We start from the raw sequence: 20,062 nt of genomic DNA, 5'->3' as shown, positions 1-20,062 counted from the left end.
TGAATACAAGATGGAAAAAAAGCAAATTCGCACAATTTTCTTATTTCAATTCAAGCTAGGTTGAAAAGCTGCTAAAACAGCTCGCAATATCAATGAAGCATTTGTCTCAAAAACCACTACTGAACGCACAGCACAATGGTGGTTTAAAATATTTTGTGTTGGCGAAAGTCTTAAAGATGATAAGCATAGTGATTGACCATTGGATGTTGACAATGATCTTAATTGATCATTGTCAACATTAAGAGCATTAGTTGAAAGCAATTCCTGTGCAACTGTTTGAGAACTTGCTTCTGAATTTGACATAATGTATATAATGATTTCCAATCGCTTGAGAGAGATTGGAAAGACAAAAAAATTTGATAAATTGGTGCCTCACGAATTGAACAACCACCAAAAGAAACGCCGTTATGAAGTGTCATGTTCCCTTCTTTTACGCAACGAGAACAATCCGTTTCTCGACTGGATTGTGACTTGTGATGAAAAGGGGGTTCTTTATGATAACTAGCGAAACTCGGCTCAGTAGTTAGATGCTGACAAAGCTCAATGATGCTTCCCGAAGCGAGAGTTGCACAAAAAGGTCATGCTGACTGTTGGGTGCTCTGCGACCGATCTCATCCATTAGACAGTGCCCAACCGCACGTTACTAAACCAACCCTGCAGAAGTTGAACAAATTGGGCTATGAAACTCTGCCTCATTCACCATATTCCCCAGACCTCTCACCTACCGATTACCACTTTTTCAAGCATCTTGGCCACTTTCTGCATGAGAAATGCTTCAAAAACCTAAGTGATATTAAAAACGCCTTCAGTGACTTCATTGCCACCAGAACACAAAATTTTTACGTTACTGGTATAAATACACTTGTTTTACATTGGCAAGAGTGTGTTGGTTCTGATGGTGTTTATTTCGATTAATAAACTTTTGTTTTAGCTGAGATATGTTCATCTGAATTTAGAAATTAAAAACTGCAAGAACTTGTCAACCTGATATTTTCAGTTATAGGCAATACATTTTTTAATGTTGATATTTTTTAACTTAATGAGAAAGATATTGCATGTCTTTGCATATAGAAAAACTTTCTCATCTTAAGGGGGGAGGACATGTGGTGGGATTAATATAGCGTTTGAACATTTCTTTCACCAAGCAGAAATCCAAGTTGAAAACTTTTATTTTTGCCCTATTATCAAATTAAATTTCTGTCTGTTTTTGCATTGTTCGAATCCAATTTTTTTTTTTTATTAAATAAAAAAAAAAATGTAGCTTTATCTCTTAGCATATTAGATGCTATGAAGCACAGTATGAAAATTCAATGTGTTAGCTGTTTAATGAATCTGAAATGAAGAGTTGTAATTCCTGTGTCATTTTTGCAAGAGGTAATGAGATTTTGTTTGATGTTAAGGTTGACTTCATCTAATAAGTATTCCATTATGTTTGATTTTCATTTACCACAACACAACATTTGTAAGGATTATTTATGTGCTCGCATTAAAAGATTTTAGATATAATAAAAATAAAATTTTGGTTTGAAATAGAAAAATTTATTTATAAATAACTGTTGGAAGAAATTATATTCATTTTAGATATAAAATTAAAAAAAAGTTTCTGATGGTGTCTATTTACTTTTGTCATGTCTGTATAAATGGGCTTCAGTTAATTTGCATAGCATGTGACTATTCTAATTTGGCATATTCCTATTTTCAACTAAAGTCTGAGCAGAATATTTAAAAAAATTTTTTTTTTTTTTTTTTTTTTTTTTAGGTGGATCCTGTACGAACCATATCTGCTGGCAAAGTAAATATGGGAGCATTCCGTACTTATCCTAAGGTGAGGTTTTCTTTTTTGTCTTTATTTTGCTAGACTACATCTAAATAATTCTATAGCCATCTGTGTCCAATGTTCTTGGGTCTTTCACAGACCGATATCAATACTATATAACCCAAGATTTTTCTATTGCTGACTCCTGGAGATACCGATCTAAGAATGAATCTTAGCATGCTCTTTTGAGATAATCTACTTATGAAGCCATCTACTTAGTGACAAGCAATATGAATTTTGTCCTACAAAGTAAACAGCTGATGTGCTGACTTGTAATGTTGCACAGAATCCATGAATCTATAGACTGGGGCTTTGTTTCTAGAAAGATAGCTCTTGATATAGTAAAGGACTTTGATAAAGTTTGGCACAAAGGTTTGCTTCACAAGCTTGTTAGCTATGAGATATCTGAAAGTGTTCTCTCGACCATCAACTCCTTTTTCTCTGATAGGTTTTTTAAAGTAGTTGTTGATGAACAAAAGTCTGATACACATATCAATGCTCGCACGTTCCTCGCTTTCTTTCTGATCTTTCAAATCATATTCTGAGATCATTCGTTGTCATCTATGCAGACAGCACAACCATATGTGGCAACAATTTGAAGAGCATTGATGATCAAGATCTTGCTGATTCTTTCTCTTCTAACCTGGACCATGTATTGCAGGGGAGAGGGTTTGTTACTTATAACATTTCTAAAACCAGGATTTTCTTCTAACAGTGATCTTGTTAAAAAGATTGGCTTTCTCCTTGAGGAAGTCCCCCCCCCCCTCTTTGATAAGCTCCTAGGATTAACTGTCACTCTAGACATGAAATGCAAAACTTACATCAAATCTGTTGCTAAGGTTGCTGGAAAAAATGGTTGGATACTATGACTGCTCCAGAAAATGCCTCACTCCTGATAACCTGTTTAAGAGTCAGCTACATCCTAAGATGCAGCACTAATGCCACATCTGGTGAGGTGCTGCTTGGAGCACTCTTTCTTGTCTTGACACAATACAAAACCGACTTCACAATCTAGTAGGAGATATGATCTCTTCTCTTCCTTACAGCCTTTTTATCACAAAAGAAACCTTGTTAGTCTTTCTCTACTCATTATTTTCATGTTAGATGCTTGACTGACCTCTGATCTCCTCCCTCTTGTAAAACTATGAAGATTTAATACTTTTCCATTTGAAAGAAAAACTATACTATTTCTTCTATTAGTAATAGAGATTTGGTATCTGTATGAAGCTGAAAATTAAAAAAAAAAATATTTTTTTTCGTTTACAAAAAAATAAATTTGTTGTTTTTGTCTCTTGCAGGGCTACCGACCAGCTGATGAGGGTCCATCTGAATATCAGTCAATTCCACTCAATAAGATTGAAGATTTTGGTGTCCATTGTAAACAATACTATTCGCTTGATGTCTCTTATTTCAAATCTTCATTGGATCGTAAACTTTTAGAATCTCTTTGGAACAAATATTGGGTCAATACTCTTAGTTCGTCTAGTTTTATTGCAGTAAGTTTTTTTTCTTTCTTGAGCCAAATATACTTTCTGAATAAAAATTTAATTATTTTTTTTACTATGTTATGGGGGGAAGGGAGATAAACGACAAATTTTTACAGTGTCTGTCGGAGATATGGAAATATGTTGGAAATAAATTTTTTTATTTCTTTACACAATTGTAATTCAGTCACAATTGTAATTCAGATTTCAAGATTTATGCCATGCTGAAATAAGTATTCGCATCAAAATTCAGAAAAAAAATGATCAAGTAGAAAATTACAAGTAAAAGTAAATTTTATTGTAAATTGCAGTTTTATTGTATTACATTGTTCATTTTTACTTGCTTACATGAAAGACTGACTTATCTCCCCTGTTTTATGGCAATTTCTGATACTTTCGCTCTTATTGATGGCTGATTGAGAAAATATAAGACCAATGTTTATCTTTTAATATAAAATTCTGGGTGATCTCGATTTTTTTTTTTTTTTTTTTTTTTTTTTTTTAATTTTTGGTGAGGATACTTCGGCATGATGCGAAAGGTCATCAAATTGAAATGCACATTACAATTCTGACTAATAATGAAGAAGCATCTATTTTTTATTTTTATTTTTCAAATTGAATTATATTGTTTTATCATTTATACTGGTTGGTCCAATTGATGCTGATTTTCTAATACTTACCACACCTACCAAACCATTGACCAACTTCAATTATGACACTAGGTATTTTTTACTGTCCCCTTAAGGCAACAATTTGAAGAGACTAAACTTTTTCAGTCTTTTTAGTCCAAACTTTTATTTTCCCCAGACTTAAGTTTGATGTTTGTTTACTGTTCAATATGCTAATTAATTTTGTTTAAATATTAAATCTTTGTCATTTACCTTAGATACAAGCAAGAAGAAAAAAACTATGTAAACAAAATAACAATAAAAAGCAAATATATCAAGAAATTCACAAAAACCGAGAAAAAAATGATCAGAACCTTTGCCTTAAATATTTTGGCAAAGGAAAATAAATAAAACCGATTTAGTTGCAACTTTAATTTGAATATGGGTTTGAAAGATATTTGCTTTTGAGTCATGGACCATCTACTACTAGCTGTCTATACTCTTGCATACTATATAATATGCAATTAAAATTCTGTGCATCATGCCTGCTTGCCATTGTGTACACTGGATACTGTCATAAATGGCAAATAACAAAGGGCAAATTACAGCTCTGTATACAGGTCAATTTAGATTGTAATCTCATTTGCCAACCTGCATCTTGATATTTCAACTACTTCCATTGAAATGAATAATGGTAGTGTCTACCTTGTATGCGCTTCATATTTTGACTTGCGTCACTGCCAATTAATGACCTTGGAAGATTCATTCAAATATTAATTTTAAAATGATGACTAAATATTGGGAACTTTATTTTTTATTCATTTATATGCAAAAATATAAGTTATGTTGCCCCCCCCCCCTCCCCAAACAATGCTCATTTGGAAGAGTCCACTTTAAGATGTGTGCATAACCAAACTTTTGTCAAGTTTCTGGAGAAAAAGTTGCCAAATAGTGAGACGGTCAAAATGCTTTTAAAGCACAAACGTTTTCTGCTTTGTTCTTATCAGACTTTCTCAAACCACTATTACAAAGCAGATGGAGAAGTTTCCAAACAAAAGAACTTTTATGAATTAAATCTCACCTTTACAAGAAATTATTCATAACCAAACAGAATCAAAGATAAGATTTCATTTCTAAATTCAATAATCTGCTTGTCTAAATATTGTACTTGACATTAGCAGCTAAATACATCATTTAATAACTCCTTGTATCTGTACACATATGTATGATTATTCAATTTGTTTTGTGCTATTTTTTTTCATTTTGAGACCAAATGGGGTGGTCTATAATATTCCCATCTTGAATGAATTCAAAGAAGTGTTTGACATAATTGAAATACAATTTGTTTCCTCTTTACAGAATGCTGAATATACAACTGGTCAAATCTTTGATCTCTCAGAAAAACTTGAACAATCTGAAGCCCAACTAGGTCGTAGTGGATTTATGTTAGGTATGGATGCTTTTGAAAAAAAATCTGAAGACAAACTATCAAAAGCAACTAAGGATGGGTAAGTGTGAATTTATTTTTTTTTTTCACATAGATATTTTATATTTTTTAACTTTAACATTTAGCATTATTAGTCATTCACCCAGTACTAATTTTCCTAAAATAAAAATGAGATTCTATTAGCTTTTGACATGCAAACAGCCTGAAAAAGTAGGTGGTAAAAAATATTTCCTTAACATAAAATTATATCATTTCTGGTCCAGAAGTGAAAGATGATTTCACATTAAATTTGCATGTGCAAGTGATCTCTACTGTAAAATAATTTTTTTTAAAAACATTTTTACCACCTTACTTATTTGGTAATTACCTAAAAAAAAAAAAAAAAAAAAAAATTATTTATTTATTTTTTTTTTTTATTAGCATAGTTACAGTTTTAACTGTACTTTTTTCTTGTATGTAGGTTTGACTTTAGGGTGTATGATCCAGAACTGTTGAGTTAGTTGAACTAATTTCATTGCTTTAGGATTCAGTCTATGAAAATTAGATGTCTCCGACTTAAAAAAAAGGATATGTTATGAAAAATACCCATAACAAAAAACTTAAACAACTGATGTTGAGATATTTAATAATGACCGCATAATTTTGATATTTATTATTTTTTGCACATTTTCCAGTACATAACGTTTTAATTTTTTAAATTTATTATATGTAGATCTTGGTCATTTGAAAAAAAAAAAAAAAAAAATTGAATTACTAGAGCTTTGAAAAACTTGCTATGATTGCATAATGGATTTATTTTTCTCTCGGATGAAGTGAAGAAGACTTTTTTTCTTGGTTATTTCTTCTGTTGCTGATTGTAACACGCCTCTCCTCATTAAAAAAAAAAAAAGTGTAGTCTTTGGTTTGCATTGATCATATTCATTTACCTGTATTTGCTCTATTATATTTGCAGGATGCTGACTAGATACCCCCCCCATGTTCCTTTTTATTGGTACTTGTACAGTTAAATAAAGACATTAAAAAATGAAAATATTGAAAAAGTTATATTGTCTGTATTTGTTATGAAGTTCTCCAAAAAAAAATTCACTTAATTTGATCAAGTAGTTTTTTTTTTTGTTTTTTTTTTATACAGTGTAAAAACAATTTGTCATGATACAGATTTTAAGAAAAAAAACTAGTCTTTAAGATGGGGATGGGGCGGGTGTCAGCACTTTAGACTGAGTTATCTCCCCGTGGTGTATTCTAAAAATCCAAACATGACTGCCTCCATCATGCTGTCATAAAAACATGTTTTTCCGCTGTAACAAAAAAAATACTCTATCAAATTAAGTGAATTTTTTTTTTTTTTTTTGAAAACTTCAGCCCAAAATGGATACATACAATATAATTTTTTTTTTTTTCCATTTTTTTAATGTCTTGATTAAACTGTACAAGTACCTTTTTTATCAAAGGAGCCCCTGCTGATCATAACACCCTGTATTCATGGATAACATCATCCTTATGTTACTTCATCATTTACAATGTCTTAAAGGGATCTTAATGTTTTCCACCTGTTTTAGTGGATGTCATCATCCCTCTGAGGTTATCTAGTGTGCATAGAGACAAACAAAATGCACAGTAATGTATAGATAAGACACGTTTTTATAGTAGAATGATTTTAAAGGAATGCCATTATTTGTTGAAATAATTTATTTTCTCTTTTCTCTTTTTCCAGCTGTAAGACTACAATTGAAGCCATTCATGGTTTAATGTCGCAGGTAATAAAAGATTGGTTATTCAATCATGTTCATATCGGCAAGGAGAAAGATGTCGTCAAACCAGCAATAAAAGACAAGGAAGTTTCAACAGATGTCACCATGGCTGCAGTTGATGAAAAGATGGCTATTTAATGAAGAATGTGGATGACAGGTCACTTACTAACAACTTTTAATTAATAAAAAAGATCATTGCTTCAAAATTTTCATTTTTCATTCTGTTTCAAAGTCTTATTTTTATTTATTTTTTAAAACAGCAAATGGAACTAGCATCCATACCTCTAAATTAATGCTTAAAGGAAAAAAAAATGCTTCCTAATACCTTGGAAAACCTCATTTGTCTACCCAATATTAAAAACACTGGAGATCGGTCTTCTGTATCTCAGTATAAACCTATAAATCTTCTGTCTCATGAGCAAGTTGCTTGAATCCATATAAATTTCAACCACCTCAGCAAAACCAACCTACTCAGTGACAGGCAATATGGTTTCCGTCCTCAGATGTATAGTTGATGTGCTGACTGTAATTTCATATAGGATCAGTGAATTTATCAACAAGGGTTTCCTCTCTAGGACAATTGACATATGAAAGACATTTGATAGGATTTGGCATAAAGGTCTACTTTATAAGATTTCCAGCTATGTAGTATCTCAAAATGTCTTTTCAGCTATCAAATCTTTTTTCTCCGATAGGTGCATGTCAATGGGTAAAAGTCTGAAGCTTAAGGTATCAATGCTGGCATGCCTCAAGGGTGCATCCTGGGTCAAACTCTTTTCCTTATCTTTATCAATGATCTCCTAAATCACATTCTAAGTTCATTTGTTGACATATACACAGACGATTGATACAACTATCTATGGCAACATTTCAAAGGTTAACAACGACCAAAATCTAAGTCTCTCTCGCCCGACCTTGAGCATGTAGTTCAATGGGACAAAAGGTGGCTAGTTAATTTTAATGCATCCACAACCAAACTTTTATCTTTTTGCCACAAATGCTCTGATCCCCACTTGGCCCCAATTGATATGAATGGCTATTGACTCAAAAAAGCACCCTACTTCGATAAGTTTCTGTGTCTGACCATCACTCATGTCATGAAATGGAAGACTTGCATCAAATCAGTTACCAAGGTCACTGGGAAAATAATTGTGATGCTACTGTTCCAAACGATATCTCACCTGTTTAAGAGCCAAGTACATCCTAGGATGGAGTACTGTTGCCATATCTTAGCAGAAGCCACTTGGAGCATCCTATCCTACCTTGACAGCTTTCAAAACTGGCTTTGAAACTTAATAGGCGATGGCTTTTTCTCCTCCCTACCACCTTTTTCCCCTCACAGAAGAGATGTGAGCCTGGCTCTGCTCTATTATTATTTTCATGACAAGTGCTTATCTGAGCTTCAATCCATTGTCCACCCCCACCAAACTTTCGCAAAATAATCTATCAAGAATTTTCTCCCATATTCTCTATCTATGCCTAAATCTAAACACAAATTCTATGAATAAAGCTTCTTTCCTAGAACTACCTGCCTGTAGAACTCTAGTTTGCTGGGCTGCTTTTCAGCTGACTACAGTATGGTTGTTTTCAAGTCTAATGTAAACAAGTTCTTTTTTGAGCCATCTCTTTAAATAACTAACTTTTACCCAATGTACACTCATTAAACCTTTATCCTTCAGGGCCAGTTTTCATTTCTTATTTTCAACTAACTAAATTATATACTAGAGGATCTACCCATGCAATATCTAACATCTGGTAACATCACTATCTTATATAGGAAAACCAGTTTGATTCTTATATATTTTCATTTATACTTTGCTTCCTACTAACTTAATATTTCATCTTGAATAGCCAGGGCTATTTATAAATCATAACGTAGTATTAATATGCCAAGTCAATGCCGAAAGTGTAATGGGTGACGATTATGATTATTCAAGCCAAAAAGTTTTGTCAGCTAAAATGTTTTCGAATAATCAAAATATTTAGAATATTTATTTACATTAGTTTAGGAATGTAACTTAAAAATGTTACAGCAATTTACTTGACAACTTAGAAATAATGACATGTAATCAGGTGATTATCTTGGTGACGTATACTAATGATGTAACAAGAGAACTTGAAAGGCGCATATCAGTTAGTCAAGAATTTGAAGTAAACAGATGTGGTCGGAGAAAGATGGTTGTAGACAGCAATGGCTTTTAGAAGGGGAAAATGTCAATAGTAATAATGTAGGACCAGTGTTGCAGCTTTTTAATGATGGGAAACATCTGAAATAAAGCTGCTGTAAATACCACTAAGACTTCGAGTTGTACGAGTCTTTATTTGGAGCTTTTCTGAGGATCCGTCAAATTAAGACCAAAGATGAACCAGATATGTTCCTGATTGGCCAGATGTTGAAACCCCAAATAAGTTATTCATCTTTCATGTTGTAAAGATATTTATGCATATTCTTGTACCATCATAAACTCTAGATGAGATGATCACAGTGCTAGACGGTCATAGATAAACACATGTACATGCACACATCATACAGATAACTGTGACACATATAGATGTGTGTGTGTATATATATATATATATATCCCATCGCTACACAACAATAAGACCATGTTCTTCGATAAATAAAAATGTTGAGAGATCTAAATTCTTTCAGGACATAATTAGACCATCTCAAAAATAGTTTTCAATGGCTACTGTTAAGTTTAATTGTCCAGAATAATTACTTCCTTTTAGAAAGTACCAGGCAATGCCATGTGGGGGACAGCTTGCTAACTATAGTCACAGTAATTAGAATTGAAAAAAATAAAATAAAATGATTATGCTTGCATTTTATTTTTTTAAATTTTTTTTAAGAATTGATGGAAATACAATACTACAACTGCTATTAGCAATAGCATCTGAGTCTTTCTTGTAAGGATTCTATAGAATGCTAGTAAACATTTTCTAACAGAAAATTTTCCATGAGATAATTTACTTTAGAACTATAGTATAAAACTGAAAACTTTTTTAATGATTTTTACAAAAATAAAATCTGATACCAATAAATTTGGATTTATCAAAAATATATGTACAGGAAAAGAAGGAATATTTGTTTTTCAGAATCTGATTTGAGTATTTGAGGATGTATTAAATATTAGCAGGCCGCCTGGCGTTGCCTGGCTGTAAATTATGCATAAATATTTTAATTCATTGCAGAAACTGAGACATGCATGCAAGTATTGTTTTTCTAAACAGTTCATTTTTTGTAAGTAAAAAAAAAAAAAATACTCAAGCTGAGATCGCAACCAAAACCTAAAAACAGCGAGTCAAGTAGGATAACCATTAGGCCTGCTTAACATAAGTGCATTTGTGAAACAGTTGGAATCCATATTAAATAGAGAAATAGTCAACCACCTCAGCAGGAACAACCTTCTTAGTGGCACTCAATATGCAAGATCTATGTGCTGACGGTTATATCCCACAGGATTAGTGAATCTCTCTTTCTAGGGCAATTGCTCTTGACATATCAAAGGCCTTCGGCAAGGTATGGCATAAGGGTCTACTTCACAAGATTTCCAGCTACGGTATAACTGGAAATGTTTTCTCAATCATTAAATCATTTCTCTCTGATAGGCTCATAAGAGTAGTGGTCGATGGACAAAAATCGGAGGCCTGCAATATAAATGCTGGAGTCCCTCAGGGGTCAATCCTGGGCCCAACTCTCTTCCTGATCTACATCAATGACCTCCTTCAACACATACTTAAATCATTTGTTGACATCTATGCTGATGACACCACCATCTACGGCAACACATCAAAGGCTGTAAATGACAAAGTTCTCTCTGATTCTCTCTCCTCTGATCTCGAGCGCGTGGTTCAGTGGGGGAAGACGTGGCTAGTTACCTTTAATACATCCAAAACGAAACTCCTATCCTTACATCATCAACGCTCTGATCCCCATCTGGCATCAATTGTGATGGATGGCTCTCGTCTGGGTGAGGCCCCGTGTTTTGACAAGCTTCTGGGTTTGACCTTTACTCCTGATCTTAAATGGAACACGTACATCAAGTCTGTTGCCAAGGTCGCTGGAAAGATGGTAGGATCCTTCTACCGCTCCAGAAGATATCTCACTACTGATGCAATTCTCTATCTATATAAAAGCCAAGTACGTCCAAGGATGGAATACTGTTGCCATATCTGGGCAGGAGCTGCTAAAAACAGCCTATCCTGCCTTGACAGAGTACAAAATAGACTTCGTGGCTTAGTGGGGGATGCCCTTTTCTCTACCCTGCAACCTCTCTCCCACAGAAGAGACGTTGTGAGCCTATCCTTGTTTTATCGTTATTTCCGTGGCAGGTGCTCATCTGAACTCCAATCTCTGGTCCCCCCTCACCAATCTTTCACGAAAAACACCCATCTAGCTGAATCCACTGTGAAAAATTTCCCCCACTCTTTATCTGTGCCTAAATCAAAACGTGGATTCCATGAACAAAGCTTCTTTCTTAGAACTGCACGCCTGTGGAACTCTGTTCCGTCTGCCTGCTTCCCACCTGACTACAACTTGGATGTGTTCAAGTCCAACGTTAACAAATTCTTAATGAACCGCCCCCTTAAGTAAACACTTCATCAAATCTCCACACTAACGTAATGTACTTGCAATAACCCTTATCCCTGAGTGGCTTCCGGGCCTTGATAAGTAGTGATCACTGTAAAAAAAAAAAAAAAAAAAAAAAAACAGCTGAAATTTTTAAAATAACTTTTTCTGTATTGCATGTTTGGCTATCAGGTGATCCTATCTTTAAGAAGAAAAAGGGTAGAGGGTAATATTATAACAGGAAATTACCTTTGCCTATTATTATATAGATAGTGTTATTAGATGTGTCCTGGTTGCTTGCATCATTGTTCCTAGATTCCTTAAATTCCTGGTTTCTCTTGTAAATCTTTTGACGTAGACTTCTAATGCAGAAATGTATCTGATGTCGCAATTGGAATGCTTTTGGTTGAAAGAGATTTAAATTGTTTCTGAATCAAATTGCAGATGGAAGAGGTTAAGCACGACTGTAAGGAGTTCTATACTTATAATACTATCTACTGTAATGCTATAAAAACAAATTTGTATGAGATCGATTAGAATAGGAATTTTCAAAAGTGAAGCTCAATATTTAAAATATCCAATAGAGCTATTAATAAAGTATTAAATTCAAGATTATATAATTCCATGATTTAATATTTTTCTAACAAAATAGCTTTTAGATATTTCTAGAAAATCCAGAAGTAAGATCTAAGCTGCTTACTCAACATCCTTTTCATCAGAAAGTTAAAAGGAATTTCTTTTTACCATTTGATTATAGTGGTGTATACCAGATTTCTTTTTCTTCTATCTTAAATCTTATAACTATCGTTGTCCTGTTGCTTATATATATATTATATATTTATATTTTTGCTTGATTTCTTAAATATATTTTTATCACTAAAGTTATTGCTAAATCTATGTTCAGTAGAATTAGGAATGTTTTATAATTGATAGAGGGGTGGGGATGATTGTATTTTGAATTTACATATATTGGATTTGTGATCCAATCACATGTGGTGGTCGAATTTTACATGAATAACGGTTATAATAGAGTTAAATTAGAGCTTTAATTATGTGAACAATCCTGGACAATAGTTGGTTGCCTTGCTGCCTCGATTTATTTGGTCAATGATGCAATCAAACCGAGGAAAGGTAGCTTCAGTGGCGAATTTGGGATTGATAACAATATTTAATAATAATGTTTTGCAAAGGAAACAATTGATTTAGGGAAAATAGTATGAAAGGTGTTTTGACTAAAATTGGGAGCAGTAACTGACCTCGAGGTCAGTCTCCAAGAATGCTCGACCTGGTAACAAATTCAATGGAAATTTACTTCAATATGCGAGTATGCACGGAACCAATCAGAAGAGAGGGGAATGTGTCGTGGCGACCTCTGATTGGCCAGTTGGGATCAGGGAAGCTTAACTCTCCACCCATCTACCTAATTATATAGGCTTTTGCAAGAGTGGTTTTTAGCAAGTTGAATGCAGTTGAGGCCAGCATAATATTTTCGTCACATTGTATTTTGCATAAACAAAGCAGAGAATATTTTTGTGTGCTTTGAAAAAAAAAAAAAATCCACCCACCTCTGCCGACTGTTTATAATAACATAAAACAAAAAGAAGGAAAGAAAATGTCAGATTCATCTAATTGTGGTGCTGTTTATGATGTACTAGCAAGGATACTCGGCGTTGCCCGGATGTTTCGAAGTGTGTGTGCTCTCAAATCAAAAAGAAACTCGGGGGGGGGGGGTAAAAAAAGTTTTGGTAAGTTGGTAGGATCGAACCCGAAGCCCTGAGGCGAAGTTGAAAAATAAAATGTGAAAAGAACATGATAACCGCTTGGCCAGACAGAATGAGTTACTGAAAGATGTTTGAATTTATTTAAGTAAGAAGAGAATTGACATGTGCCCGCACTTAATGACGTCAAGTGGAAGTTGTAGAGTTAACATTTTGTGTGAGCGTTACGACATAAGGAATAGCCATTCAGCAGTTAATATTTTCTGCAGGACAGTTTTTAATGAGGTCAATAACCCGGTTTGTTTGTTTTTACCTAACTTTGGGGAAAACCAGCTCCCCCGTTTATTAGGGGAGTGTCTCGTCTCGAAATGAAAGCTACCGTCTGATATGACGGTAAGCCGACATTGACCAAAATCGCTTTTTAGAGACCACTGGCCGTGGGCCAGGGATTCGAATCTAGTTTCGCTTTTTTTATACTGAAAAACGAAAGCAACATGTGGCGATCCCAAAATGTTGAATATTTAACATTTCAAAGTCGAGCAAATTAAATAGACAGGCGACCCCCGTTGTTAAGTCGTATATATTATCATTTAGACAGCATATAAAAAGTTTTAAAAATGAGCGACGGCCTCGAGAACCCACCGGAAAAAAGCCTTTTGCAGACAGACACAAAAAGCGAACATACATACACACACACATTTTCGCTTTTATATATATAGACTAGCGAGGGGTACCCGGCATTGCCTGGGTGTTTGTAGGTGCGTGTGGTGTTAAATAAAAAAGAAACCGGGATGGGGTGAAGGGGCTTAGGATCGAAGCCGAAGCCCTGAGGCGAAGTTGGAAAATAAAATCGGCCAGCCAGAATTAAACATTGTTATAAGCAAATAAGTGAAAGATGTTTGAAAGTCGTTGAGCGTCACGACGATGACGATGTAAGCATTGTTATAAGCGAAGTAAGAAAAGAAAACAACGTTTTAATTAAGTGGGGGGGGGTAATCAAAACATCAAAAAAAAACCCACAAAAAACTAACGTAAGGCAAATGAACAATGAAAACAGAAAACGAACACGTGAAAAATGGCTTAAATAAGCCTGTTTCGATATTAAAATTTAAAAAATCGGTGGGTACCCGGGTGTTTTGGGGTGTCGCTAAGAATAAGCGAAGTAAAAAAAAAAAAAAATAGGAAAACGAATGTTACGTGAAAAATGGTTTAAATAATACAGGGTTCAATATTTAAATTTAAAAAATCGAAAAAAAAAAAACCCATCTCATATCACGATTCGAACCCAAAACGTTTAGATAATGAACCAAGGCCTTAACTACCTGAGCTAAAGCGACGTATATGAAATTTGTTCAGTTTTTCAACTATTTAAAGTAAATCAGGTCATGACGTCATCTGACACATGCGTTGTTGACCCCCCCTGTTGAAAATTGTCGATTTCAGGGTGAAAAAGTTAACGTTTTTCTCTTTCTCTCTCTCTGTTTGCGTCTTTCTCTCTGCTTGCCTCTCTCTCTCTCTCACTTCGTCTTCCTTACTCTAAAGAGTGTTACTAAAAAAGAAAATGGCGTCTGGCTGTTTTTTTTTTTGTAAAAACTTTGATCGTTAATATTTTTTGTAAGCATATTTTTTTTTTTACTTCACATTTTTGGCTTGTTATTTTTCGTTTAACTATCGTATCTAACTATTTTTAACGTGCTAATAATTTTGGTAACGTTGTCATAGCGTAGAAGTTCATAGTTTAGCTTGTGTGAGGGTTAAATTTTTTTTTACCGATAACAACAATGTTTTTAAATTTAGACTGCCATTAGAGCTTGCTGACGTCAAGATCACGTGACATGACTTAGCGGGTTTTAAATACAAGTTGACCCAAAATAAATGGCCCCGTGTACACAGTTGGCGCCCGTATTTTTTGGAGCAGTTATAAATCGATTTAAAAATATGTAATGTTTAACATTAAAATGTCACTTTTTTTGCCCCCCCCCTGCAGAAAATCGATCAGTTGACGCACTTCTGATGGTCCTTTTGGGCCATTTTTTCGATATTTGTCGTCCGGAGGATGGGACTTTCATATGAGACCAAGTTTGTGAATTTTTGTTCCGTTGGTCAAAAGTTTTTAGCAGACACACAAACGTACATACATACATACATACATACATACATTTTCGCTTTTATATATATAGATGAAAATTGAATCTGCAATTATGAATGACCATTCCCCAGGTGAAAGCGCTCTCGGTCACAGATGATACAACACCTGTTGAACTGTGGATTATGAAATGATTTCGTTTCAACTGCCTATACAATTAATTTGTACAGTGGTATTATATGAGTACTAAGCGCTATCAGTTGCAGATGATGTGACATATGTTGACTGTGGACTTTGAAGTGATTTCATTTCAACTACTTATACGTTTATCTTTGTATGGTGGTATTTTATTAGAACTTTGTAGTTATATAGTTTCTACTAATATAAACCTGATGTAAATTTTTTGACTTATAATTGATGTTATTCTTTAAATTGGGGAGCTCACTAAACTGAACATCATATATATATATATATATATATATATATATGAAGACCCAGTAACATGAATTCCCTGCATTTTAGCTTGACGATTCCCTACAATAATTTAAAAAAAAATCCTTTTTCAATGAGCCTAATTGCTCAGTGAACTGTCAAATTTCAGTAGCACTAAACCTGCTTATGTGATGGCGATTCAGAAATAGCTATGCTTAAAGGCTTCGGAGCTGAAATTTTAAAAGGAAAAAAAAAAAAAACATTATTTGCCCTTTTACTAAAAATAAGTGAAAACTTTTTTGTAGTAAAAATTGTCAAATTTAATTTTAATTTCAAAAAAGAAAACATAAAATCCAAAACAATTAAAACATATTGCAAGTGATACTTGAATCGTTAAGTCTGATAAGGATTGATCATTATCCACATTGTTTTTCTTCGGACGATTTTTATCGTTGCGTTATTTTGACTACGTTTTGACTGATGTGCCTTTCAGCCTTCTTCGTGTTTATTACTCACTAGTGGTATTCATCCATATTTGGCTGTGGGAAGGTATATTGCGGATTAAAAAGGTTTCTTTGGAAAGATCATTTCAAATATTATATTTACAATTTTTGCCTTGAAAATAATCTTTCCAAATAATATAATAAAACTGACAGTGTATGTTTAATTTTATTTTTATGAAATGATGAAAATCTATTTTAAAAAAAATTGCATTTTATTTCTTTACATTCTAATATATTTGTTATTTTATGGACCAAATCGATAATTAACTTTAGATGGAACCAAAGGAAAATTTTAATAGTGTTTTTTAAATTCTGTGAAAATTGGAACCCTCATTGAAACTTATTTGAACATCCAAATAAGTTTCAATAAGGGTTCCATTTTTCACAGAATTAACATATTGATTTCTATAACACACAAATATTGACGTTTATATATAGATTTAGTGATATTTTTCTCATATTTAAACATAATAATTGTTGCAATATATTTAAACCTAGCATAGCTAGGAATTCAATCTGGGAACCGTTTATTAAAAAATGTAACGGGAATGGATTTAAAAAAATGCACTGGTTTATAAGAATATGTACTTGTATGTTCCATGCCATTGCTTGGTTGTCATATTATGTATGACTGTTGATGGATTTAAAAATGAATGTTAAAATATTGAATCGGAGTATGCAATCGAAATCGACTAGGTACTTATGTAGAATACAGACCGTGTTAGTGGGCATGTCTCGGGCAGGTTATGTAAACTGCCAGGAGATGCTGAATGAAAAATTTTATCAAAAACGATGGCCAATGTTTAAAATGCTAGCAAGCAGTTAAATGTTATGGAAAGAACATAATCAAAAACACTTACACTATGGTAATTTCAATGAAAAAAAAAAGGTACTTGTGCAGTTAATGTTATTATTTAGAAAGCTATTCTTAAGATGAGAGAGGGGACTTTTTAACCATTCTGTACTTTTACCTAACAATTTAATAAAGAAAAGATACTGTTTGCCAATTGTTGGCTGTTGGGATTTCATTAGCTAAGTGTTTCGGCACTGGTTTATGTAACCTGCTTGGAATATACCGACGATAATGTGGTCTGTGTTCTGCATGAAAATGAAAAAAAATCTCTAATATTTTGAAACACAATGTACAAAAAAATAAAATAAAAACAAATGTTTAGGGTTCCTTTTGTTTTCATCATTAAAATTTAGATGCTACTATTATGGGACAAATTGAATAAAAAACAAACAAACAATGCAAAACAGTTTAAAAAAAAAGTTTTGAGCATTATATATCTGCTTTCAGGTTCCATGTGCATGCGCAAAGAACCAGAAATGAAAGCAACTGATGTCAAGACGAATCTATTATTTTCTTATTTGCTTGTTTTGAGGTACCTATAATTCAATTGGTTCCCATTAGTATGCCATCCTACAACATCTAAACAAACAAAAAATAACTAATTTGTATTATTCAGATGAATGATCTCATCTTGAATGTTTATTCTTATAATGCTTTGACTGATGTAACCTCCAACCTTCTTCAGGTATATCATGTTAAATTTGGGGATCTTTTTGTTGAATTCCAGAATCTGTACAGAATTTCACAAGGAGCATGCTACCCTCATGCTTTAAATGAAGGGTTTCATTCGAAATCCTGTGTAGATTCTCAAATTTGACAGAAAGATTCCAGAGTCTAAAAAGAAATGCTTGAAGAAAGTCAAAGGTTACATTGATCAAATTGTTGAGAGAATAACACTCAAGATAAGAACAGTCGTCCAAATAATAAAAATGATCAATAATAAAAATGATCAATAATAAAGATGATCAATAATAAAGATGATCAATAATAAAAATGATCAATTCTCATCTCCAAAATTCAGAAAAAAATTAACATTTGTTCTTTTGTACCTTGTGCTTGAAAATATTCGAGGTTTCTTCAAATACATAATCTAAATATCCTTATTTAAAAAAAATTTTTTTTTTTTCTAAATAAAATTTCTCTTCTATTAACTATAATCATGCTTTGTTCTGATTGTGAAGAAAGTTCTTTATAACTGAGGCAATTCATTTTTTGTTTCAATCCAAACTATACCATTTTTTGGGAGGTGGGGTAGTTGAATTTTCCCCACCTTAAAAAAACAACCTTGTGTTTAACTCTGCTCTCATGGGGACCCAAGTAAATAGGAACTACAATTGTATTTGAATATGAATCAGCTGAAACGTACTCGAAATATAAATATCAACTATGAGTACAATGGTTGAGAAATCAAAGGTTCTTTATATGAGTGTCATTTGAAGTCAAGAATTTTCACTAGGATTTTACAGATTCATAGTTATTGCATATCACACCATTTCATTATCTATGTTAGTTTTTAATAAAGATGATTCCCGAACTGAAGTTACAGTGAACTTACTTTTAGTTTTTTTAGGAGCGGGTAAATTGAATCTGATCTTTTTATGTTGTTTGGGCTTTGGTGTTTTGGTGGGAGTCTCTTCGACATAGTTTGGGAATGAAAACGGACGTGCCAGCCTGATGCCTGGGGATGCCACTGTAGTTTCATAATGGAACCATTTTGAATGATGTATATTGTGTATTGTATGTGGTGCCTGATCGTCGTCGTCGTCATCATCATCAGATGGTGGTGGCTGGTAGGGTAGCGTCCAATAAGGATTATATGGTAGACTTGTGGAAATTCCCTAAAAAAAAAAAAAAAAAATGAAAAAGATTTATATTTTTTTAATTTCTTTCATTTAAAAAATAAAACGTATCAATTATACTTGAGACACTCCAGACTAAAAAGACTCATTTTGACTTGACACCAAATTTTTTTTAGTTTCAGTTGAATCATAAACAAAATGATACTTATACATTTTTAACTTTGCCATTGCAGATTTTTACAAAAAAAAATAGGTTTTATGTACAAAAATGTTTGCATATTATTTGGATTATTTGCACTATATTTTTCGTATCTTGTGTTACTTTCACAATGTTTCAGCTGATGTAACCAACCTTCTTCAGATGCATTTTGTCAAACTCTGAGAATCTTTTTTTCAAAACTTGGGAATCTATACGGAATTTTGAATGGAATCCTTTATTTAATCCATGATGAAGGTAGAATACTCTCATTCTGTTAGCCATGACCGGGTAGAAGTCTTCAGTAATTTGCTGTTTTATTTTTAGCATCACTCACATTGATGATTGAATCTTCAACCTTTAGAAGATTGTCACTTAGAACTGATTTTTACCTGTACTTTATCCATTACACCATGGCTCCTTATGGGTGATATTAAGAATACAACTTCAAATTACTTAAGACATCTACCCAGTCATAGCTGATGAAACGGGAGAATGTTAACCCCATGGATAAAAAATGAAGGGTTCTGTTCGAAATTCAATGCAGATTCTCAAGTTCAACATAAAAATTCCTGAGTTCAATAAGATACACCTGAAGAAGGTTGGAGGTTACATCATCCAAAATAGTGTAAAAATAACACTTAGGATGAGAACAATAATCCCAATTATAAAAATTACCAATCCTCATCTGAAAAATTCAGAAACATGAAAATTGATAATTTGTGTATTATTTGGACTACTGTTCTCATCTTGAGTGTTATTTTCACATTTTGGCCGATGTAAGCCTGGCAGGTGC

General features: G+C 33.2%; 2 protein-coding genes across 3 annotated transcripts in view; one reads left to right on the top strand and one right to left on the bottom strand.

Annotated features, from left to right (window-relative positions):
* LOC145296814 (COP9 signalosome complex subunit 5-like) overlaps nucleotides 1–7,325 on the top strand; it is a 77,137-nt gene extending 69,812 nt beyond the window's left edge. For both annotated transcript variants that reach the window (XM_080142897.1, XM_080142898.1), the window contains exons 4-7: nucleotides 1,760–1,825; nucleotides 3,115–3,312; nucleotides 5,268–5,416; nucleotides 7,070–7,325. In XM_080142897.1, coding sequence (XP_079999023.1) covers nucleotides 1,760–1,825; nucleotides 3,115–3,312; nucleotides 5,268–5,416; nucleotides 7,070–7,244 — 588 coding nt within the window. In that variant the 3' untranslated portion in view covers nucleotides 7,245–7,325. The remainder of the gene's footprint in view (nucleotides 1–1,759; nucleotides 1,826–3,114; nucleotides 3,313–5,267; nucleotides 5,417–7,069) is intronic.
* Nucleotides 7,326–18,287: 10,962 nt separating this feature from the next.
* LOC145296812 (uncharacterized) overlaps nucleotides 18,288–20,062 on the bottom strand; it is a 109,166-nt gene continuing 107,391 nt past the window's right edge. The window contains exon 16 of the mRNA XM_080142896.1: nucleotides 18,288–19,109. Within this exon, the coding sequence (XP_079999022.1) occupies nucleotides 18,756–19,109 (354 nt within the window). The 3' untranslated portion in view covers nucleotides 18,288–18,755. The remainder of the gene's footprint in view (nucleotides 19,110–20,062) is intronic.

This window comes from Euprymna scolopes, chromosome 17 (genome assembly GCF_053919585.1).
Source record: "Euprymna scolopes isolate OS-2025 chromosome 17, ASM5391958v1, whole genome shotgun sequence".
NCBI classification, from domain to species: domain Eukaryota; kingdom Metazoa; phylum Mollusca; class Cephalopoda; order Sepiida; family Sepiolidae; genus Euprymna; species Euprymna scolopes.
This window is presented reverse-complemented; position numbering and strand designations above follow the sequence as displayed.